General features: G+C 47.2%; 1 protein-coding gene across 1 annotated transcript in view; it reads right to left on the bottom strand.

Moving 5' to 3' along the window:
- Positions 1–19,834, bottom strand: part of IGFN1 (immunoglobulin like and fibronectin type III domain containing 1) — a 38,422-nt gene extending 18,588 nt beyond the window's left edge. The window contains exons 1-12 of the mRNA XM_059867599.1: positions 19,683–19,834; positions 13,804–13,941; positions 9,041–9,109; positions 8,440–8,562; positions 6,119–6,258; positions 5,473–5,572; positions 4,615–4,662; positions 4,029–4,074; positions 3,169–3,343; positions 2,503–2,616; positions 1,135–1,306; positions 251–523 (exon numbers count right to left, since the gene is read on the bottom strand). Coding sequence (XP_059723582.1) covers positions 251–523; positions 1,135–1,306; positions 2,503–2,616; positions 3,169–3,343; positions 4,029–4,074; positions 4,615–4,662; positions 5,473–5,572; positions 6,119–6,258; positions 8,440–8,562; positions 9,041–9,059 — 1,210 coding nt within the window. The 5' untranslated portion in view covers positions 9,060–9,109; positions 13,804–13,941; positions 19,683–19,834. The remainder of the gene's footprint in view (positions 1–250; positions 524–1,134; positions 1,307–2,502; positions 2,617–3,168; positions 3,344–4,028; positions 4,075–4,614; positions 4,663–5,472; positions 5,573–6,118; positions 6,259–8,439; positions 8,563–9,040; positions 9,110–13,803; positions 13,942–19,682) is intronic.
- Between the last annotated feature and the right edge of the window lie 213 nt (positions 19,835–20,047).

A 20,047-nucleotide genomic window follows, 5' to 3' on the forward strand; every position in this document is an offset into this window, starting at 1 on the left:
CTCCATCCCTTGTCCAAAGTCCCTCTGCAGTTCTCCTGGATCCCCTTTAGGCCCTGGAAAGGGCCCTAAGGTCTCCTTGGACTCTCATCTTCTCCACACTGAACACCCCCAGTTTTCTCAGCCATAATTTTGGAATTAGAGGCTCAGCAACTCATTTCCCAGCAGAGCAACATCTCCCTGAGCTGTCAGGCAGTGAGAAGAATGCTTTGTGCCAACACACCATGGGAACAACCCGCTGCCAACCACTCACACTCCACGAGGAGCCAGGCACTGGAGGAGCCCTGTCCCACGTCGAGCGTGTACAGGCCGCTGTCCGAGGGCCCCACGTTCCTGACAATCAGCTTGTGGGTCAGGCCATCAGGCGTCACAGAGATCTGGTGCTTGTCACTGGCCTGGAGGGGGTGGCTTTTGTGCAGCCACAGGGGCTGGTGGCAGGGCGTGCACAGCACGCACTGGAACTCGGCGTCCCCAGCCTCGGCACAGCGCACGTCGGAGAGCGGCTGCCGGAACCGCGCCGGCATGGCTGCAGGGGAAACCGAGAGCTATGGGAAGGAAACAGCTGCTTCTGTGCTGCAAGAAAAACTGTTACAGCTGAAGGAGAAAAGAACAGGAAGTTGTGGTGCCTCTGAGCATCAGGTTACTGAGAAAAAGGAAAAACTCAGATATGCTTCTGTACCCAATTCTGCAGAAAAGCAGAAAAGTAGATTTTTGTCTTTATTATCTTCTGAGACACTTGTACTTCACAGCACTGATGTGCTGCCAGTCTGTAGTCACTGATGTGTTCCTGCAGTACAGTACTTGGATTGAGTTTGTTGTTAGTATTCTGAGCTCACGGAAGCAAGCTGTAATGTGGGGTGGTTAAGGAGTGTGTTCACTGTCACCCACAGCCAGACCGGTACTCGAGGTTCAGCCTGCTCCCTTGGACTGCAAATGCAGCACCTAAAGCATTTAATCACCTTCCTGCTCCTTTTCACCTGTGTCAGACAACGAACCCTTACTGGGCAGCAGAAAACCAATCCTCTGTGGTGGTCAGGAGTTACTGAACTTTGCACTTGCTCCTAGACACAATTTTCCAGCAAAAAAATAAACTTTTGTCACAGTTGCACACCACATCCATCAAACTGAATTCCTTACCTTGAGCATCTAGTTCGGTTGAGAAGACAGGGACGTCCTCCACCCTGACCTGGTACACCCCTGCGTCCTCGGGCTGCACATCGTTGACAGTGAAGTAATACCTCCTGCCGACCCTCCGCAGGCAGTGCTTCCTGTACTCGTCCCCTGTCCCGTACCGGAGCCGCTCGCCGTCCTGGCCAGGGGAGGGAAGGGGAGGGGAGCAGTGTCCTCACAAAGGCTCAACCAGTGCCAGGCATTTCAAACACATCAGGACAGGTTGGTGCTACAATCCCCTTGTTGATATAAATGAGTAACCTCAGTGCCCGGGGCTTTTTGCAGTACACAGGCACTGTCTGGGCAGTGAATCCTGCACAGAGCAGGGCACCAGCCTCTGAAACTCAGCAAAATGGCAGCTCTTGGCAACCCACATAAGGTTCTGAAGCTTAATTAATACACAGTTCTTGCAGCTACAAGGACAAAGCACTTTCTTTTCTAGATTTCAGCATCCTCATAACTGGATGAGCAGGAGAGTTCACCACTTTCTGTAGCACACTTGGATTTCATTGTCCAAATTGTGGCTCATTGACTTCATGTCATGTATTTGATCCAGAAGATTCATAGTTAGTCTGTCCTCCCCTTCAGGGCATTCTGATTTGCCCTGGATTAAAACCTCTAACCATAATTTGACTAAAAATTTTCTTTCAGAAAAACACACCCAGCACTGAGCACCTGCAGATTCCATCTGTGGGACTATGGATCTAGAGGGAATGTTTTACATCTGAGATCTTCTTTCACAGAGGGAGTTATAGTGCAATAACACACTTGAGAAAGTGAGTAAAATTTATATGAAATTGCAGAATTTCTGCAGCCTGAAAGACATTGTTGGGGTGATGGTCTTAAACGGAAGGAGGGTCAGGTTAGATATAAGAAAGTAGCTTTTCCTATGAAGGTGGGGAGGCCCTGGCACAGGTTGCCCAGAGAAGCTGTGGCTGCTCCATCCCTGGAAGTGTCCAAGGCCAGGTTGGACAGGGCATGGAGCAACTTGGGCTAGTGGAAGGTGACCCTGCCCTTGGCAGGGATGGAAAGTTTTAAGGTCCCTTGACCTTTAAAAGGTCCCTTCCAACTCAACTGTTCTATGAATTTCCTGAAGACACGAGGATGTCAGTAACTGACTGCATGCTCTGTACTTCTATCTACAAATCCACAGGGATGTCCACCACCAAAGGTCACCCCACACCCACACCGCTCCCTAATCAAGCAAGGATCTGCAAAAGACAGACGACCTTAAGGCATTTATTTGCTCTCAGCCACTCCTAGCAGATGAAGCCTTTTCTGTAGAACACTTGAGGGGCTGCTCTGAGCTGCTGCTGCCCAACTCATCCCCCTCACCTTGAGCAGGTAAACGTTGCTGTTGCTGTTTTTCAGCTCCATCTCCAGGCTGAATGTAGCATTTCCCTCCTTGTTGACTTTGATGTGTTCAAAGTTTTTGAGAGTGAGAATTAACTGCAAAGAAATATTGTAGAACCTAGTAAATGATAAAGCTGCTGTGACAAAAGTTCTTAAGCTGTTGAATTAATGTGAAATCTACTTTAAAGAGCTACTCTGACATTATGTAGTAGAAGTATCTGTAAGTCACAGTTCTGGTATAGTGAGGTGCAGTGTCTGTAAGTTGCTACAGTTTCCTCCTGTGTATAAATTATTTTTTATATGTTGCCTCCTGGTCACTCCCACACTGCCCATCCAGATCTCTACATGTCCCTGTATATAAAGGCCAATTTTTACTCTTGGACATACAATTTTTTAATTTGGGGTCCAAATTCTTATCAGAGACAACTGAATACCCCTGTGGTCAGTATCTCCTAAAATCTGTGAACTGAGCTTCAAAAAATTCATTAGCATTTTTGCCTGCATTAGTAAAGAAGTGGAAATTCTTTAAAAAATTGTCATAAGTCACTGTCATACAACAAAATTTTCATCTCCAAAGCAATTTAGGAAGATACAGCCTGTTTTCAGAAGTTGTAATTTGTTAAAAATGAGTGGTTTCAGTTTATTTACCTTGTCTTGTTCACTCTCTGTTTCCTTCCTCATCTCCTGCAGCTTCCTCAACATCCCACGGAAGTCAGCAATTCCATATTTGATACAGATTTTCTCATAATCTCTCCTATCTGCATGCAGCAGCAGCTGCCACACAGCTTCTTTGTCCAGGGGCTTTGGTTTTGGTGCTGCAGTCCTGAGAACCAGGGGGAACCATTCAGACATTTTCATGGACAACAAGATGTCCTGCTTTTCTATCCCTAATTCTCTTTCATCTCTCTTCATCATTCCTGTAGTTCACTTGGCCTGTAGGTGCAGGCAGGAAAGACTGGGACTCTTCCAGAACAGGTTTTCTGCATCTGTTCTACAAATTAAATGGTGCCAGGGAACAGCTTCCACCCTGCTGAATTATCACCAGAGGGTCTGGCACAGTTTGGCCTAGGCCAGGTAACTGCCTAGCACAGCTCAGGATTCTGCACAGAGACCATTATCAGCAGGCAGTCCTTAGAGCTTCCCACCTGGGAAGGGAAGGGTTCTGCCCTGTGCACCTGGCAGTGCAGCTGGGCTGGCAGCCAGAGCCATCAGTGCATGAGGAGCTGTCCTTTGGACAGGAGGCTACTTGTGAGCTAAACACAGGGAAGCAGAGAAACATAGCCTCCCTTCAGAACCTCATGGTGCAGAGGAAATGCCCCTCAAAATGAGGCTGAAATCTTCTGTTTATCTCAGTCTAGCTGGCAGTGCAAAGCTCTTCTGGCCTGTCTCTCCACAGGGAGTCTCACCACAACTTTGGACACAAGAAGTGTTGCTCTGAAGGTCACTGGAGCTGTCCCCTAACACCAAGAAACATCCAGAAGCGGGAGCATTGCCCTCCAGAGCCTTACCTCTTCCTCAGCATCTTCCTGGAGTCCAGGAGTGTCTTCTTGAGCTCTGTTACAAGAGTGGGAGAAGCAACTAACAGTCACCCAGCACTGTGAAACACATCTCCCCAAAGAAGATAATGCAAAATAGCCACTGACAACAGGTCTTTCTGCTGAGGTCTCTTTCTCTGGTGTTTTTTTCACATTTTGCCAAAAAACTGTCATGAATCTTAGTTCTCACTGCCATGCTCATCCTTTGATTGCCAGTGAAGTTCATCTCTCCCTAAAGGGCTTCCCTCTAGAGACCCACTATTTTCAGCCATGTTAACAAGTTTGATCCAGATGTGTTTAACATCCCCAAATCCCTTTTTCCTTTCCTAATGATTCCACAATCACTAATTTGAACAGCCCAAAACTATATCTAAAATCACCACTTTAGCAAAAGGTAAAGAGCAAGCAGACAGAGATGACAGAACATTAGAGGCTCATTAATCCTTCTCTTACTCGAGTCTTTACAAGTTTGGGGTAGCAATAATGTGGTAGAGAGAGTATTTTTCTCTTTGCACCCCCCCCCCCCCCAATATAATACACATATAGATCTTTAACTTACCATCAGCAGCATGAACAGGAACATATTTTGCCTTCCTCTTAAAGCCAACTGATCATTTATAAGAGAAAACAGAAGGAAAACAAGCCATAGGATGAACAAGGTTAAATTAACAGCAGAACCAATGAGCCATGAAACCACTGTATCTGTTACCAGGTGCAAGAGGGAATTTGGATTTCTTTGTCAATCTGGCGTTTGCCCCCAGTACACTCCATCTATAAAGGTGATTTTTATATTGCCATTGACTCTGTGCTTGCTGGAGATTCCACACAGAGGAGAAAAGCATTTTTGCCTTACCAATTTTATGGTCTAAGCAATGGGAGGAAATCTCAACATCTTGTTTTAGAGAGGGGAAGCCAAGGTGGAAATGGCAACTGTAGATAGGTGCCTTTGAAACTTACTTGAAAAGCACAGAAGTGACATGGACACTTCAGATATAATCCATCTTCTGCTCAAGTGTATTCCAAGAAGATCAATTATATCTGACCCACCAAGTAACTATTTCTCTGCACTGACTGGGACAGAAGCAGGAACGAGGTGCAGAGACTGCTGCGGAGGCATGGATCCCTCCCACAGGGCTGATTCATTGAACACCATAAAGAAAGGATTGGGGCAGTTCAGCAGTAAATCCAGGGTGTCTGATTATGGACCAGTGCAGTGAGCACAATTCCACTTTCTTCCCCCTTGCCTTAAAGCTCACAGTGTTAGGGAGCCACCAAAAGATCTCCAGTCTTCAATAAGGGGAATACCAAACTTTGACACCAAGAATACCCAGACAAAGTCCTGGACACCAGCCCAGGGTTCAGCATAGCCACTGCCTGGGACCACGGGAGCTGTGGAGCCTAGAGCTGCCAGTCCTACCTTGGAGAATCCTGAGGCCAGCAGAGCACGAGGCCTCTCCGTAGGCATTGACAGCACAGCAGCGATACAAATCGCTGTCATCCAGAGCCAGGCTCTTGATCTTTAAAGGGAGAGCACAGAAACTGCTCACAGAAAGGGCTGGGGTTCAGTTCACCTTCAGCTTCTCATAAAGCAGCTACTCAATGGCACCTCAGAGGCTTCTTTTGTTCCCAGAAGGGCTCTAAAAAGCTTTGCTTATCTTTTTGTTATCTCAGAGCTGGGGATGTGTAGAATCATGGAATATCCTGAGTTTGAAGGGACCGACAGGATCATCCAGTCCAGCTCCTGGATAGAACACTCCCAACAATCCCACCCTGTGCATCCCTGAGAGCATTGTCCAGACACTCCTGGAACTCTGGAAGCCTTGAGGCCGTGCCCATTCCCTGGGGAGCCTGGACAGTGCCCAGCACCCCCTGGGGGAAGGACCTTTCCTGAGATCCAGCCTAAGCCTGCCCTGACACAGCCCCAGCCCTTCCCTGGGGTCCTGTCACTGCTCACAGGGAGCAGAGATTTGAGCTACCCCTCTGCTTCCCCTCATCCCACTGCAGGTTTTTCTTGTCCATTTCTCTCAGTTCCACAAGTCCTTTCTGAAATATTTGATCTTTACCTGCAGAATGAATTCATTTGTAGCACTATTGAAGGACATTTCATATTTGGCAGGATCATCCATTCCTTTCCGTGTACGTGACCATTTCACCTCAGGAGCTGGAACACCTTTGACCACAGCTCTGAAAATGGCATCTTTACCTTTGAAAAGAGACAAGGATTTAGTTATTAAAGACAAGCTTGAACATGAGGACTCTCAGGCCTGGCCCCTTTTCTTATCAAGAGTGATCCCCAGAGTAATTTCTGTTATTTTATGCAGAAACATTCTTCAAAAATAACATCATCTTTTGCACATCAGTAATTCAGGTTTTGTGTGTATTGAATCATAAAAGGCCTTTAAAACGTGGCATTACCCTGCCAGATGTGGCTGCTAACATCTCTGATCATCACTGAAATCAGAAACCTGACAGCAACTTCAACCCAGACTTGCTTTTTACCCATGAAATGTCCAAATCCCTTCTCATCACACATATTTTCTATCAAATCCCACTGTTTCTCCAATCTTTAACTGGCACCACGTTGCACTCCAATACCACCAGGTACTGCTGTTTGAAGAGACAAGGAAGGGAGAAGAGAAGGGGGTTCCTTTCCTTCATCCCTTCTCCCTAGGAGTCTGAGTATCCAGCAGCCCCCCACAGAAACCTCCAACATCTTTCCCACAGCCCAGTACAAACCTTTTCTCCAACAGGCTCCAAAACCACAGGGAACACTGGGAAACAAGTCAGAAAAGTGACTTGTGGGGGTGAATGGGAATAGAAATGGAGGTGAGTTATCCATGGAAACACCTCAAAGTGGAAATGACCACTGTCTCTTATTTTTTAATACTCTTGGTCTTCACACTGTTAAAGATTCTCACTGGAAAGTCTGGCAATATTTCTCACACCTTTCTGCAGTCACCACCACCAAACTTATTTGATGGAACAAGTTCCTGCCAACAGATCCTTGTCAAAAGACCTTTTCCAGCCTTTGAGATTGCAGTGCTATCTCTTATTGAAGTCTGATTGCAGTTTGTTATCTCTGTATTACATTTTAGCCACTTTGGCTGCACTTTCCCAGGCTTGCCATCTGTCACAGACCACCCAGCCAGAAAAATCAGCTCAGCCATGCGCTGTGGGTTTATGATGACAGAATTAAAGGCCCTTGTGGTGCCTCTACACAGACACAGAATTACAGCGACCAACCTGAATGCACAAAGAAGCTGCTGAAAATGAAGTAACTTGGAAAATTTACACAGGTGAAAATATAGACAGGTGAAAACAGCCAGTAGCCTTGGGTAGTGCCTGAAACGTGCAGGTGGAGGAAGAGGAAGAGGGACAGGTTCCACTAGAGGCCACTGTGCTCCTTCATAAAACCTCAGTGGCTTCTGGAAATCCACAGGTGAGTGTGGAACACCAAAATCCAAGCTGCTGGTTCAGTCCTGGCAGGGAAGAGGACCTACACGATGTTCTCAGGCCTCTCCACACCAACAAAAAAGAAAAAAACAAAAGGAGTCTCTGCAGGTGCAGAGAGACCTCTGGGAGGCTCTTCATTGATTCCAGTTCTTGGCTCATCAGCTGCCTCCTCTGTGCTCTGTGCAAGATCCTTATGTTCCTTACAGAATCATCACAGAACCATGGAATGGCCTGGGTAGGAGGAACCTCAAAGCCCATCTCACTCCACCCTCTGCCATGGGCAGGGACACCTTCCACTATCCCAGCCCTGTCCAGCCTGGCCTTGGACACTTCCAGGGATCCAGAGGCAGCCACAGCTGCTCTGGGCACCCTGTGCCAGGGCTTCCCCACTCTCATAACCAATGTCCCACCTAACCCTGCCCTCTTGCAGTGGGAAGCCATTCCCCTTGTCCTGTCCCTCCAGGCCCTTGTCCATCTCTCCTGGAGCCTTTTTAGGCATTGAAAGACTGCTGTAGCCTAAACAGCACCTCCAGTCAGTATATCCTACTTTAAAGCAGCTGCTTTTAGTGCTGAGCACAAGTTCATTCAACAAGAAAACAAAAAAACCAACTGCTTTTTCAAGGTGCTTAATCTTCTGCTGCAAAATCCTTACTGTGAGAGCTTCCTGCAGAATTCACTGGATTTGCTGTACACATAAGAGCCAGATGTTGGTTTTGCATACACATAGTGACAGCTCAGGAGACCTTTGTGAGTACTGATGGAATTGTCCTCAGTATAACAAAGACTTTGGCCACACAACACTTTTTTTTTTGTGGTCATGTCAAAACACTTTAGAAACTCAATTGATTTAATCATGATAATTTTTTTCATGTGGGTGGGACATGGAATCAAACCTTGAGATCTGTGGCTCTGCCTGTTTATCAAGTCTCACCTTCCTGCAGTGTCAGAGTGAGTGGTTTCTTCTCAAAATCAGGTGTACTGCATCCTTGTGGAACATCATTCACAAACTGAGTGACAACAACTCCTGGGATAGAAGATTTCTTGAAGATTTTTACTAGAAAATCAAGAAAAAATACATTCAATTTACATGTCTGTCTTTCAGAAAGAATCTCTCAGTCTGCATTGCCTCCTGCAGAGCAATAATTGCTCCTGCTCAGCTCCTCTTGGATCAGAAAGGTCCCACCCATTCCAGTGCCACAGGCTGTAAATGTGTCCCAAGGCTTGGGGATTAAGGTCTGGGTGGCTTTGGTAAAGCCACCTTCTGGTTGTGCTGGCTTTGGCAAAGTTGTGTCCACGTAGGAAATTCTGCAATCAAAGTCCTAATCCAGGACCACCTCGGCTCACAGCTCCAGCCACGGTTTGGACAGGGAGAGCTTTGCATGAGTTCTTGTTCCAAATAGAAAATCTGCCATGAGAAAAGCCTCACTGCCAACTCAGAGCCTCGTGGGTCAATCCCTGCCATCTCCAAGCTAGAGAAGCCAGCTGGGGTTGTTCCCAGGGAATATTCCCCAGAGCTGTGTCTGTTCTCTCACCTGTCTGATGGCTGCTCATGATGCTTTGCTCAGCTTTCCGGGGTCAGCACAAACAGATTGCAAGTTCTCCTTTGAAAAAGACCAAGAATTTCATTATTTAGAGTTTGCAAGGGAAAGGACAGACCTTAACACTGCTCCCTTTAGTGACACAGTTTGTCCTTCCTCACTTGACACATCCTTGCAGCCAAGTAGAGGCAGACCTGCCAATCAGCCTGTCATGCCCAATACAACCTGGGTATGAGGATGATTAGCAGGGCTGAATGGAAAATGTACACATCCAGTGGCATCCCTCTGTGTCACCTGGCTTTCCTCTAAAGACCTCCTCTCGTGTTTCAGGCAAACATTCACCACATGGCACTCACGTGGTGGGTTCTGATGGATGGCAAGAGCAGTTGCTGAGAAGAAGACCACAGAGATGGATGTCTAAACTGGGGCATGGAGCAGAGGTACATCCTGATCTCATTTAGCTGGGTTAAATTAGCAACAGATCTGAGAGCAGACAAGAAGCCTTTAGAAGGGAATGGTGAAGCGTGAGCTTGGCATTAAGGAGTTATTGTTATGGATCAATTAGGGGATCTTCTGCCAAAGGAGTCTCCTTCCCTGTATTTTAAATTGGACAATATGTAATGTAACACATCCCTGCCTTGCAGCAAGCTGGGAAAGCAGATTCTCTGTCATGTGAGAGATGCTCAGGAACTATAGAGTTACTGCAGCTCTGAAAGAGCAATTAGATTGGATTGCCTGTGGCATTAGTGCTGTGTCTCTGCTTACCCTCTGCACTCCTTCAGTCAACAGAGGGACACAGGAACATGCAACTTCCATCAGTTTTGAAAGGCACAGGGACTTTGGGAGCACACCTACACCAGACATTCATCCAGCTGAGCTCTGGCACCTGATGAAAACATAGGAGTGACATCTCTATGTCACACATTCAACTCTGAGCTGCATTGTCTGGGTGAGAATTGGTTTCAGCTAAAGGTAAGAGACAACCTAGTGAGCAAAAATAATTTGTGCTGGATAAACCATGCCCAGGCCAAAGAGAGTGTCACTCACAGTACCTCTGGGTCAGCTTCTGAACCAAAGTGTATTTTGCCATTACTCAACAGCTTCAAAGAGCCACAGATACCTCCCTACAAAAAATCACTGGCTCCACTTTGTCCTTACCACAAATCTTGTTTTGGGGCACTGCACACACTACAAATCTCAACAATAATTGACATCTCTGAGCCTCCCTGGACTCAGTGGAAATGCACTGAGACAACAGCACTGGGAAATGGGAGAGGGCTGTGTGAGCACCAGCCAAGGTCAGCCAAGCCCTCTCTCCTGTCCCCTCCTGGCCTGACCTGGATGTCCTCTGCTGCTCCCACCACAACAAGGGGTTTGCATTTCATCTGTGTGCTGCTAGTCTGGTACATCACACAGTTACTTCTGTAAACCCTTGGGAGATGTTTTAAAACCTGGGAATGAAGGGAATGAGGAGTTTGTGGGAAGGAAAAGACACAAAACTGAACTGAAAAGAAGCTGATTCCAGGGCACCCTGTCCTGCCCCAGGCAGGGCATTACACAGTGAATGGCTGAGATTTTTAGAGGCTCTTGATCACCCTCTTATGGATTTAATTTGTCCTCCACAGCACTGAACCGCATTAACAACAAACATAATCCCCTATTGCCTCTTGTATCTTCCTAAACATGTCACCACTCCTGGAGCTGGAATGCCTGATGCTTACAGCACTCACCAAACAGGATGATCTGACACCAGCTTGCCGCAGCTTTCCCCTAAGCTCTGTTTATGTTACACTTGCATTTATTCTTTGCTCATCCTGACTCCTTTCCTCCACGCTGGGCAGTGGAGAGGAGCAGCAAATCTGAAACAGCAAAGTGTTACAAACTCAGCTCCATAGCCTTTCCTGACATCTCCAAATGTTTCATGTCAGAATGCTTCATTCTCAGCCTTGTGTGACAGTGGATATGTGTTACCATAACAGAAACCATTGAGAGAGGGCTAAATTCAAATCTAGTTTGGTAAAAGCCCAAATTCTGGCAATTTGCACAGGCAGTAACAGGCCCCATCTCTCAGTGGACAACATGCACTATATGCACTATGTATAAACTGCTGAGTTTACAGAGTCTTAAAGATTTCAGAAATTCACTTGGATTAAAAATAAGCTCCTGTGAGTCCTTAAACTGCTGTGAATTCCTGACTTCTGGAGAATGAGAAGGAAGCATGTTAATGCCACACATTGATTGCAGGGTTAAAATAACAGTGCTGGATATGAAGGGAACATTCCTTCAGTGTAATGAATCCAACCACATTGCATTTTCCAGTGTCTTGTGTATTAAATAAGGACCAGAAAATAACACCCTGGTTGGCACAGAGTCACTAAAATCTACCCCTGCTTACTTTTAAAATTTTTACTCCCTTGTTACATGAATGACATTGGCTTTGTTCTGAATCCAGTTCAATCTAGAAAAAGAAATCACAGAATTTTTAAAATGAGACAACAAAAGCCTTCCAAAATTTGTCATAGTGTAATTCATATCTTCACTCACAGGTGCTTGAAACAGTGGTGTCCAAATGAGGACGATTTATTCAATGGAATAAATGTTTCCAAGAGGGAGTCACCCCTCCCCAGGTGAATACTGCTAACACCCCCAGCACAATGGAGTGACACTGGAAGCAGCTCAACACTCTCACTCTTCTGTAAAACACGCCCCTGTCAAGCATTAGCCTTGTTCAGGTATCCAGTTGGCCATTCCTCATTCCAGGCAGAAGTCTGTCTCCTTTGCAGCTGCAGGGACATCCCCACTGGAGACAGAGGGAAAGCTTCCATGCCTTTGAGCACAGAGCTGGAGCAAGCCCTTGGCTACTGACAACATTTTTAATGTCCCAAAATAAAGCAAGAAGCCTGGCAGGGTGGCAGGGTGCCCTTCATCCTGTGTGTTCATCAATCTGTCTGGATGAGACAGAGCAAGAGACCATTCCCTCTGGGCCTGACTGGCCACCAGTGCTGGGGCCATAAATCAGCTGAGTGAATAAGCAAAACATTTGGGAGTCAGAGGATTTGTAGGTGTTGGGCATCACAGCAAGTTATTTATGGGCTTCAGACAGTGCAATACACAGACAAGATGTGACATAATTACTGGCAGACTGGTGAGCAAAATTAGCCAAAGCTGTAGGGAAGTGACACGCAGTGAGTGGTTCATGGGGAGGGGATGGGTGCAGAGGCTCGGGATGTGCCACGGGCATTGCACAAGCACAGACACAGCGGGGACAAAGCCATTAGCACACACTTAAACCAGTGATAGTGAAGTAATCAGCAACACAGACAGCATATCTTTCATAGGAGCATGTATCACAGAATCTCCTGAGCTGGAAGGGACCCACAGGGACCGTCCAACCCTGCACAGACACCCCAACAATCCCACCCTGGGCGTCCCTGGCAGCGCTGTGCAAACACCCCTGGAGCTCTGGCAGCCTCGGGGCGTGCCCATTCCCTGGGGAGCCTGGGCAGTGCCAGCACCCTCTGGGGGAAGAACCTTTCCCTGATACTCAGCCTAACTGCCCCCCCACCCCCCTGACAAAGCTTTTCTCTTTGTAATTCTCTTTGAATTCCTCTTTGTAAATCATGAAAATCAGGGCAGTTCTGACACAGAAAATGCTCTAAACAAAATACCAAATTGTTGTGAGCTCAGTCAAATTCTGGCTGTGCTTTACCCCAGAGATCCACATACTCAGTGAATGTATTTCACCTAAAAGTTCTCTTTTAGCTTTGGGTTGGCTTTCTGTGTAAAACTTGAAGTAATCTTTTGAGCTTGAGTCTTCCCATTTCAGATGAATTTTCAAGGAAAATTTCAAATGCTTTGGTTAGAACCACAGAACCGAAGGCCAACAAACTGCAGAAGGGAAACTTCATGAAAACTTCTGAGCAGGTCACAGAGCGGGAATGTCACAAGCTCTCCAGTGATGAATGGAGGGCTTGTGCACAGTGGGGAGGAATGCCCAAGGATCAGATTTTGTGTGACTTATCCCTTTGGTAAATCTATACCTGACCTGATCTTCTCCTCTGCTCCAGGGATTATGAACACAACCTAAGTGCTTGCTCAGGATCCACAGAAACACAAACTAGATACCGTGCACCCATTTATGTATGAAAGTGGCATTGATACCAAAGGCCAAGAGGAGACACACACCATCCCTATTTTCTAAGGGAGCAAAAGCCATTAAGCCCCACCAGTGAGCAGGAGAGTGAATCCATGTCCCTTTGGAGCAGCAGGGATGGGATGGCAGCAAGAGAACTGCTCAGTCTGTGCCTTTCCGTGGCCACAACACTCCCATGGATTTTTCATAACAGAAACAGACTTTGATATAGATTTACAGCAAGTATCAGAGAGCAAACACAGCAGTGTCTCACTGCCAGGAAGGAAAGACAACACATCCCTACTCACTGTCCAGGATGAAAACCCACAGGAATCCCAGTGCACCTTTGCCACAAGTCCCCTGACAGCTCCAAGGGACAATGGCACCAGATCTTCAACAGCCTGGCATCTTCCCAGGGAAATCTAGGGAAATCAGGGTACCTGCAGGAGCCAAACACTACAGGAGCCCACTATTCCTAGAACATTTACAACCATTTCCAGACCTACTGCAACACAAACCCACAACAACAAAGGTGTGGGTTTGTGTGTGACAACAAAGGTGTCACTTCCCAGTCCCAGCTCTTCATCACCCCCAAACAAATCAGTGGTGACATGGCCAAACTTACCACTCTACAGACTGAGCTTCTGAGAGGATCCTCTGGAAGTCACTTCTGCATCTCCAGGCCCACAGTGCCTTCGTTCACTCAGAGCACAGAGCTCTTTATAGCTGTCCAGTGCGTCCCCTGGTCCCAGATATCAGTGACCTGTGGGAAGGAAGATAAGCCCCTTATCCTTCTGGTGTAAATGTCACTAAATGGCAAAAGAAACAGCAAACTGCTGTCCCACTCACACCTCTCCAGTCTCGCAGAAGGTGAGGCTGTGCCCAGGAGCTGTTGGGTGTCTCCACACTGAGCTGGAGCAGCCCTGGGGGCTCATTATAGCCCTACACTGCCCCAGCCCAGGGGAGGTGCCCTGGAGCCCTTGGCAAGGCCGGCCACAGCCGGGACCAGCCTGGCCAGATGCGACAATCAGTCAAGGCCAAGCTGCACCTCCAAGGCAAGACCTTGGGCCTCAAAGAAGGACAAACACTTGTGCAGATCCAAGGAAAGGACAGGCTGTACACCAGATTGTGTAGGACACACCAGAAGATGGGTGTGTCCTACTCAGAGGCCATGAGTCCTTAGGAGATACCACAATTCCTTAGCAGATAAGTAAAGCCTGTGAAGTATTGCACCTGTGTGTGAGTCAACCACGCCTGGGCTTGGCCCTCAGCAGAAGAGTCCCTCAGTCTGTGCTATTCCAAGAGGCCTGAAAGAAATCCAGTTGCTCTAGAATAACTCCACTGCTACAGCCAAAAGACACACCTCCGTTTGCTCCTTTCCTTCCAACACAGACACAAGCTGATCTCTTTCCCATGAGCAGCAAACATGGCCACTTATTCCACCAGTGCAAGGTTCCCTGCCCATGACAGGGAGTTGGAATTAGTTGGTTTTAAAGTTCTCTTCCAACCCAAAACACTCTGGGATCTCTGATTTCCATGGACAGGTACTCAGATGTACAAGTTCAGTGCATTGTGACCTCAAATCTTTTGCTTCTGGTCTGCCCTTGAAGACCTTTTAAACCTTCCTTCCTCTGCTCAGAAAGCTCCCCTAAAGCAGAGTGGCCTTTGTTTAGTTCGTGATGTTCACAGAGATGGCCAGTCTGGGACCGCAATTTTCCTTCTCCCAGAAGCTTGACCTGCAGGCAACAAAACCTGACAGGCCTGAAGGCTGCTCTCACTCACTTCAGCCTGAGAGCCCACAGTGGTTTCTTTCCTTTGCATTGGGTGAATAAATCCATACTAAATCCCATGTTCAGTTGGAGGAATGGCTGGCTCCAGAAGGTGGCAAGAGAAGTGTTTTTACTGTGATGGCCATGGTTCACAGGCTGCCTGTGCTGGCAGAACCAGAAGAAGGCTTTCCTATGAGAAGATGATAATTTTAAAATCTGAGGCTAATGGGAAGGGAACACACAGAAGACCCTTAGTGCCACAGCTTAGACTCCTGTTAGATTGCATCAAGACAGAAGAACCACAAAGAGCACCATTTCCACTAGCCTGAGAAAGAAGATTCTCACCCAGGTATCAAAAATTTCTCCCCTGCAGGGCTGGGAATCACCATTTCAACCAACAATTTAAAAGATAAATGTGAAAATTAAATTCTGGAGTAATTTTCTTTACTCCTTCTTTCTTTTCTACCATTGTTGCTGGTGACAGTGTTTAAAGCTTCCCAGTTCATGAGAAAAGCATGTCAACAGAGGAAAATGGAATTGCTCAAACTGCTGCCTGGGCTAAGATCCTTCCTGTTTCCTTTGCAGTGGTATAAAAGTAGAAAGTAGAAGCAATTACAAAGTGAAATATAAACCATTTGATAGCTGAAAAATCAAGAAATTAAGACAACAAGGATCTGGGAAATCTGGACTGCTGCTGGAAAATCCTCTCAGTAGCAGCCACTGTTTTCTAGCAATGTGGAACTCCCACAGCATTCTCACCTGCTTTGGACAGCGATCATCCCAAAGATGCTCCCTCAGACATCAGCACTGCTGGTCCAGGAAAGCAGTTTGTGGCTTTGCTAACTGGATGCTGCACCTTTAATAAAACCCATTGCCAGACAAGTGTCAGAGAGAGCAGCACTTTGGGTAAGGCCTAGGAATGCTCCCACAGGAAGCATTTACCTGCCTCCACTGAAACCTGAATTCAGTTCTCCTCAGCTGCAGCAGAAGCAGAGTTATCCCAGAGGCCTGAGCTATCCAGGGCCACAGGGATTTCTGCTGTTCCTCTTCCCATGTGTTCTCCCTTTCCAGGAATTTGCTCCCCACAGAAAAGTGCCAATGGTATTGAGTCTCCAATCACATTTAGCTGTTGGGTCTCAACTGAGGAATTCCTGATTAGACAGACAGTGGGGTCTAATGGGTCTAACAAGTCCCAGGAGATCCACAACTGCTCCTGTTCCACTGATCACACAAACCTGATCATGCTTTGCCTCATTTCCAGCCCTGATTTTACAGTTTTCGTGGGGCCTCTCCTCCAGGGAGACTGATAATTTAAAACCATCTGCAACAGAGCAACCTCCTCCAAGAGCTTGACCTTCTTCCATTTCACAGCTTGTTTTCCAGCTGCCCACCCAAGGCCCTGTTAACCCCTGTGTGCCAGGGATGAGCCACCAAGTGCCACTGGGATCCTGCAGAATGTCACAGCGAGGCCGGCACGCTCAGTGGGCACTGCTTTCCCTGCAGAGGGAACGCGTTTGTCCCTGAAAGTGAGGCCATTCACCTAAGGAAGGGCAGTGAAGAAATGTCCAGAGGCAACAGCTGAAGGACAGTTATTTCAGATTGAATTTAAAACTCTGATTTAACTGGAAACAAGACTCTTCCAACGTTCTGTTTTCCTTGTAATTCCCTTCTTGGAAAATTGGTGTCAAGTCTTCCTGCTCCGACTGGTGACAAATGGCACAGCTCTTCCTACAGACTTTGGCACCCACATGGCTCAGAAAGAGCAAGAACTCAACAAACCAAGACCTGGTAGGTCCAAAACCCTGTCTGGATTTTCAGTCCATAAAGAAATGACCAAGATCGAAAACCAGGCCAAGACACCCCATTTCCCTGCAGCCTGGTGGACAGTCCTGACTGCTCTAAGGGTGGAAGTGGTGGCAGGGAGACTTCTTTGGGGCAGAAATATTCACATATGAAATGGGTGAAGATATGCAAAGCTCAGTGGTTGTGTTCCAAGTCAATCTTGACATAATAGCAATGAGAATCCCATAAAAACTATACAAGAAAATAGGCATGGATATGGAATAAAGGCCCAAATTCAGTGAAGATTACAGGTACCTGCAGCCCTCTAACCACCCAACACATTACACCAAATCAGGTGAGTCTGGCAGTGCTGGTCATGCTGGTCCTGTGTGTGTTCAGATCAGGCCAGGGGCCAGCTGGGTGACAGAAGAGCATTTTGGTTTTCCCAGGAGAATGTCCTGCACCAGGATGAGGAACAGTCACACCATGCATGTGAGTGCCCCAGTGAGTCTTCCATAGCCACAACATTTGAATTTAAGAAAATGTGATGTTCCAGTTACTGAATACTTGCTGCTCTTGTCAGTGGGAGTTGCCCATTCCCATTCCAGTCCCTCAACACCAGTTCATCCACATTGTAGAGTCCAGAAGAAATTGAAGAGACTTGTTTCAAGTATGAACATGTGGTGATTTTCCCTCCCCACCTGAGGTGCCAGACCCTCTGTCACCTGCAAGCTGAGGGCTGCTGTCACTGGGCATACAGAGCCAGGGTCAGACCCACTGCAGTTCACTGGACCTTCACACAACACAAGGAGCTCAGACCCAAGGGAATGAAAGCAAGAGGCACCAGTGCTCTGCTTTCACAGTGAAGATCAGCTCCCTCATTCCCACACTACAGAGAATTCCTTCTGGTCTCTTCCTCAGTTCTCTTCTCACTGGTTCAGTGTTTGCATCCATGAGTGACTGAAGGGGTTTGCTAGCAGTCTAGGATTTAGTTGGAGCCTGGCTGCCTGTAAACCCAACAGTCCCACTTTTCCCAGTAATAGCTGCTCCCATGACTATCTTCCTCGCATGTTCCAATCCCGGGGCTAGGATTTACTTACATTTTCATCCACAAAACAAAATAGTGGGCAACACACATTTAATAAAGACTTGCCAAAGATGTGATTAAGCATCATCTTATTACCAGACATATTCCTCCACCAGGACTTTCCATTCCCCTTGAGACACTGAAGAGAACAAGGGTTTAAGCCCCTATGGGCTTTAATGAATGCAGAGAACAAGGGGTGCTTGTACAACTTCCATTTGACCTTACGTGGCCCTTGGGTTTTGCTAATTGTCCCTGTCCAGCTAAAATTAACTCCTTGTGTTGGGAGCACCTCACAGACACCACCCCTCAGGCTGACAGAGGGTTAACCAAGCTCACCGCATACAACATATTAAACAATAAAATGCAACCAGGGATTGAAGGCTTTATCTCTGTCTCCCTCACTGCTTCAAACCAGAGGCACAGCAAAACCCCCAGGTTTTTTATGTTGGTACAGGATTTATTGTGCCCCAGCCTGTAAGTGGCTACAGAGGAAACAAGCCCCACCCTGGCCTGACCAGCTGTTTTAATGTTTCATTCCCTGATGTGCTGGGAAGTTTCACACTGTAATAAATGGTAAGAAATTATCTCTGGAACCTTAAGAGGCCGAAGCATGTGCCACCTTCCCATTGTCTATGTGGGACACCAGAATTAATCTCAACACTGTCCTGGTAGTGCCTGACCTGTGCTGGCACCAGTGAATGTCTGGCACCTACAGAGGTGCCAGGGGACTCACATTTCTGGGAATGCTACCCCATTCCTTCTGAAGTTTGTTCACTGTCACACTCTCTCTTTATCCAGCACTAAAATATCAGAATAAAGTGACATCTTAAGCCAGAAAATTGTAAGAGCATACGTACAAGAAAATAGACATGTACTAAATGAACCAGCCTAACCTTCCAGAACTAAAAAATGAAGTCATCTTTATAGAGAAAAAAGCTAGAATTACAAAAGGAAAAAAGAAACAAAAAAAAATACTAACAGACATAAGGATGTCAACCCGAGTAAAATAACACATCTACCACTTAGATTAAGAAAGAGATGCGTGCTTACCTTGTAAACAAAGTAAAACTGCCTATCAAAAGATGCATAGACAAAACAGAACTACCAATTGAACAATACATGACTGTATAAACCAAGAGAAGAAGTAAATAGAAACAATGTTTAGAAGCACAATAAACAAATTTTACTTAATTCACATTGAATCATACAAAGTCCTTTGTCTTCTCTCCTCAGAAAATTATGCCAGCATCCAATGGACAAATAATCAAAATCACAGAATTACAAAATCATAGAATGGTTTGGGTTGGAAGGGACCTTAAAGCGAAGCTTGGTCCACTCCCCACCAAGGCAAGAACATCAGGTTGCTTAGACCCCCCCCTCCAGAAAACGGAAATACAGAGAAAAAACCCCAGAAATACAGAAAAACATGGAAATATAGAAAAACAGAGAAAGAGAGGGCATCTCTCTCCTTTCATCCCCACTCGTTCCATGAATCCTGTGGTTTTACAGAAGGGTCACTGAGCTCCCCTTTCTACAGGAATGAACCTCCTAGGGTCTGTCCCAGTGCGGGCTCTGTCCCTGAGTGGGGTCTGTCCCTAAGCGGGGTCTGTCCCTGAGCGGGGTCTGTCCCTGAGCAGGGTCTTCTGTCCCAGTGCAGGGTCTGTCCCTGAACGGGGTCTGTCCCTGAGCGGGGTCTGTCCCTGAGCGGGGTCTGTCCCTCCGCAGGGTCCGTCCCTGTGCAGGGTCTGTCCCTCCGCAGGGTGTCCCCCACCTCCCCTGCCCTGCGAAGGTGATCACACGGAGCTCAAACGCAGCAGAGCTCGCTGCAAATACGGCTCCGGGTCCGGAGCAGGTGCCAGCACTCACCTGCGGCTCACAGCCCTGCTGTCCCCTCTAGCCGAGTGCTGTCCCCTCTAGCCGAGTGCTGTCCCTTCTAGCCGAGTGCTATGGCAGCCGCAGCTGCAGCCAGGGCCGGGCCGGGGTCAGTGCGGGTCCCTCCGAACCGGGCCAGGCTGGAGCCTCCTCAGCCTCTCGTCGGTGCCGCCTCCCTCCCGGCGTGGTGTCGCCGCGGGCGGGGCCGCCTGTCACAGGGCTGTTAGCTTGCGAGACATCCAGAGGACTGGGATTTTATGGGCACCCGGGCACCTTCTTCCTATTTGTTATTATTTCAGTCCATTCCAGTAATGGTGCTGAGCAAATTTGAGATGAACATAATTCTTCAGCATTTCACA

Source organism: Haemorhous mexicanus, chromosome 25, assembly GCF_027477595.1.
Source record: "Haemorhous mexicanus isolate bHaeMex1 chromosome 25, bHaeMex1.pri, whole genome shotgun sequence".
NCBI classification, from domain to species: Eukaryota; Metazoa; Chordata; class Aves; order Passeriformes; family Fringillidae; genus Haemorhous; species Haemorhous mexicanus.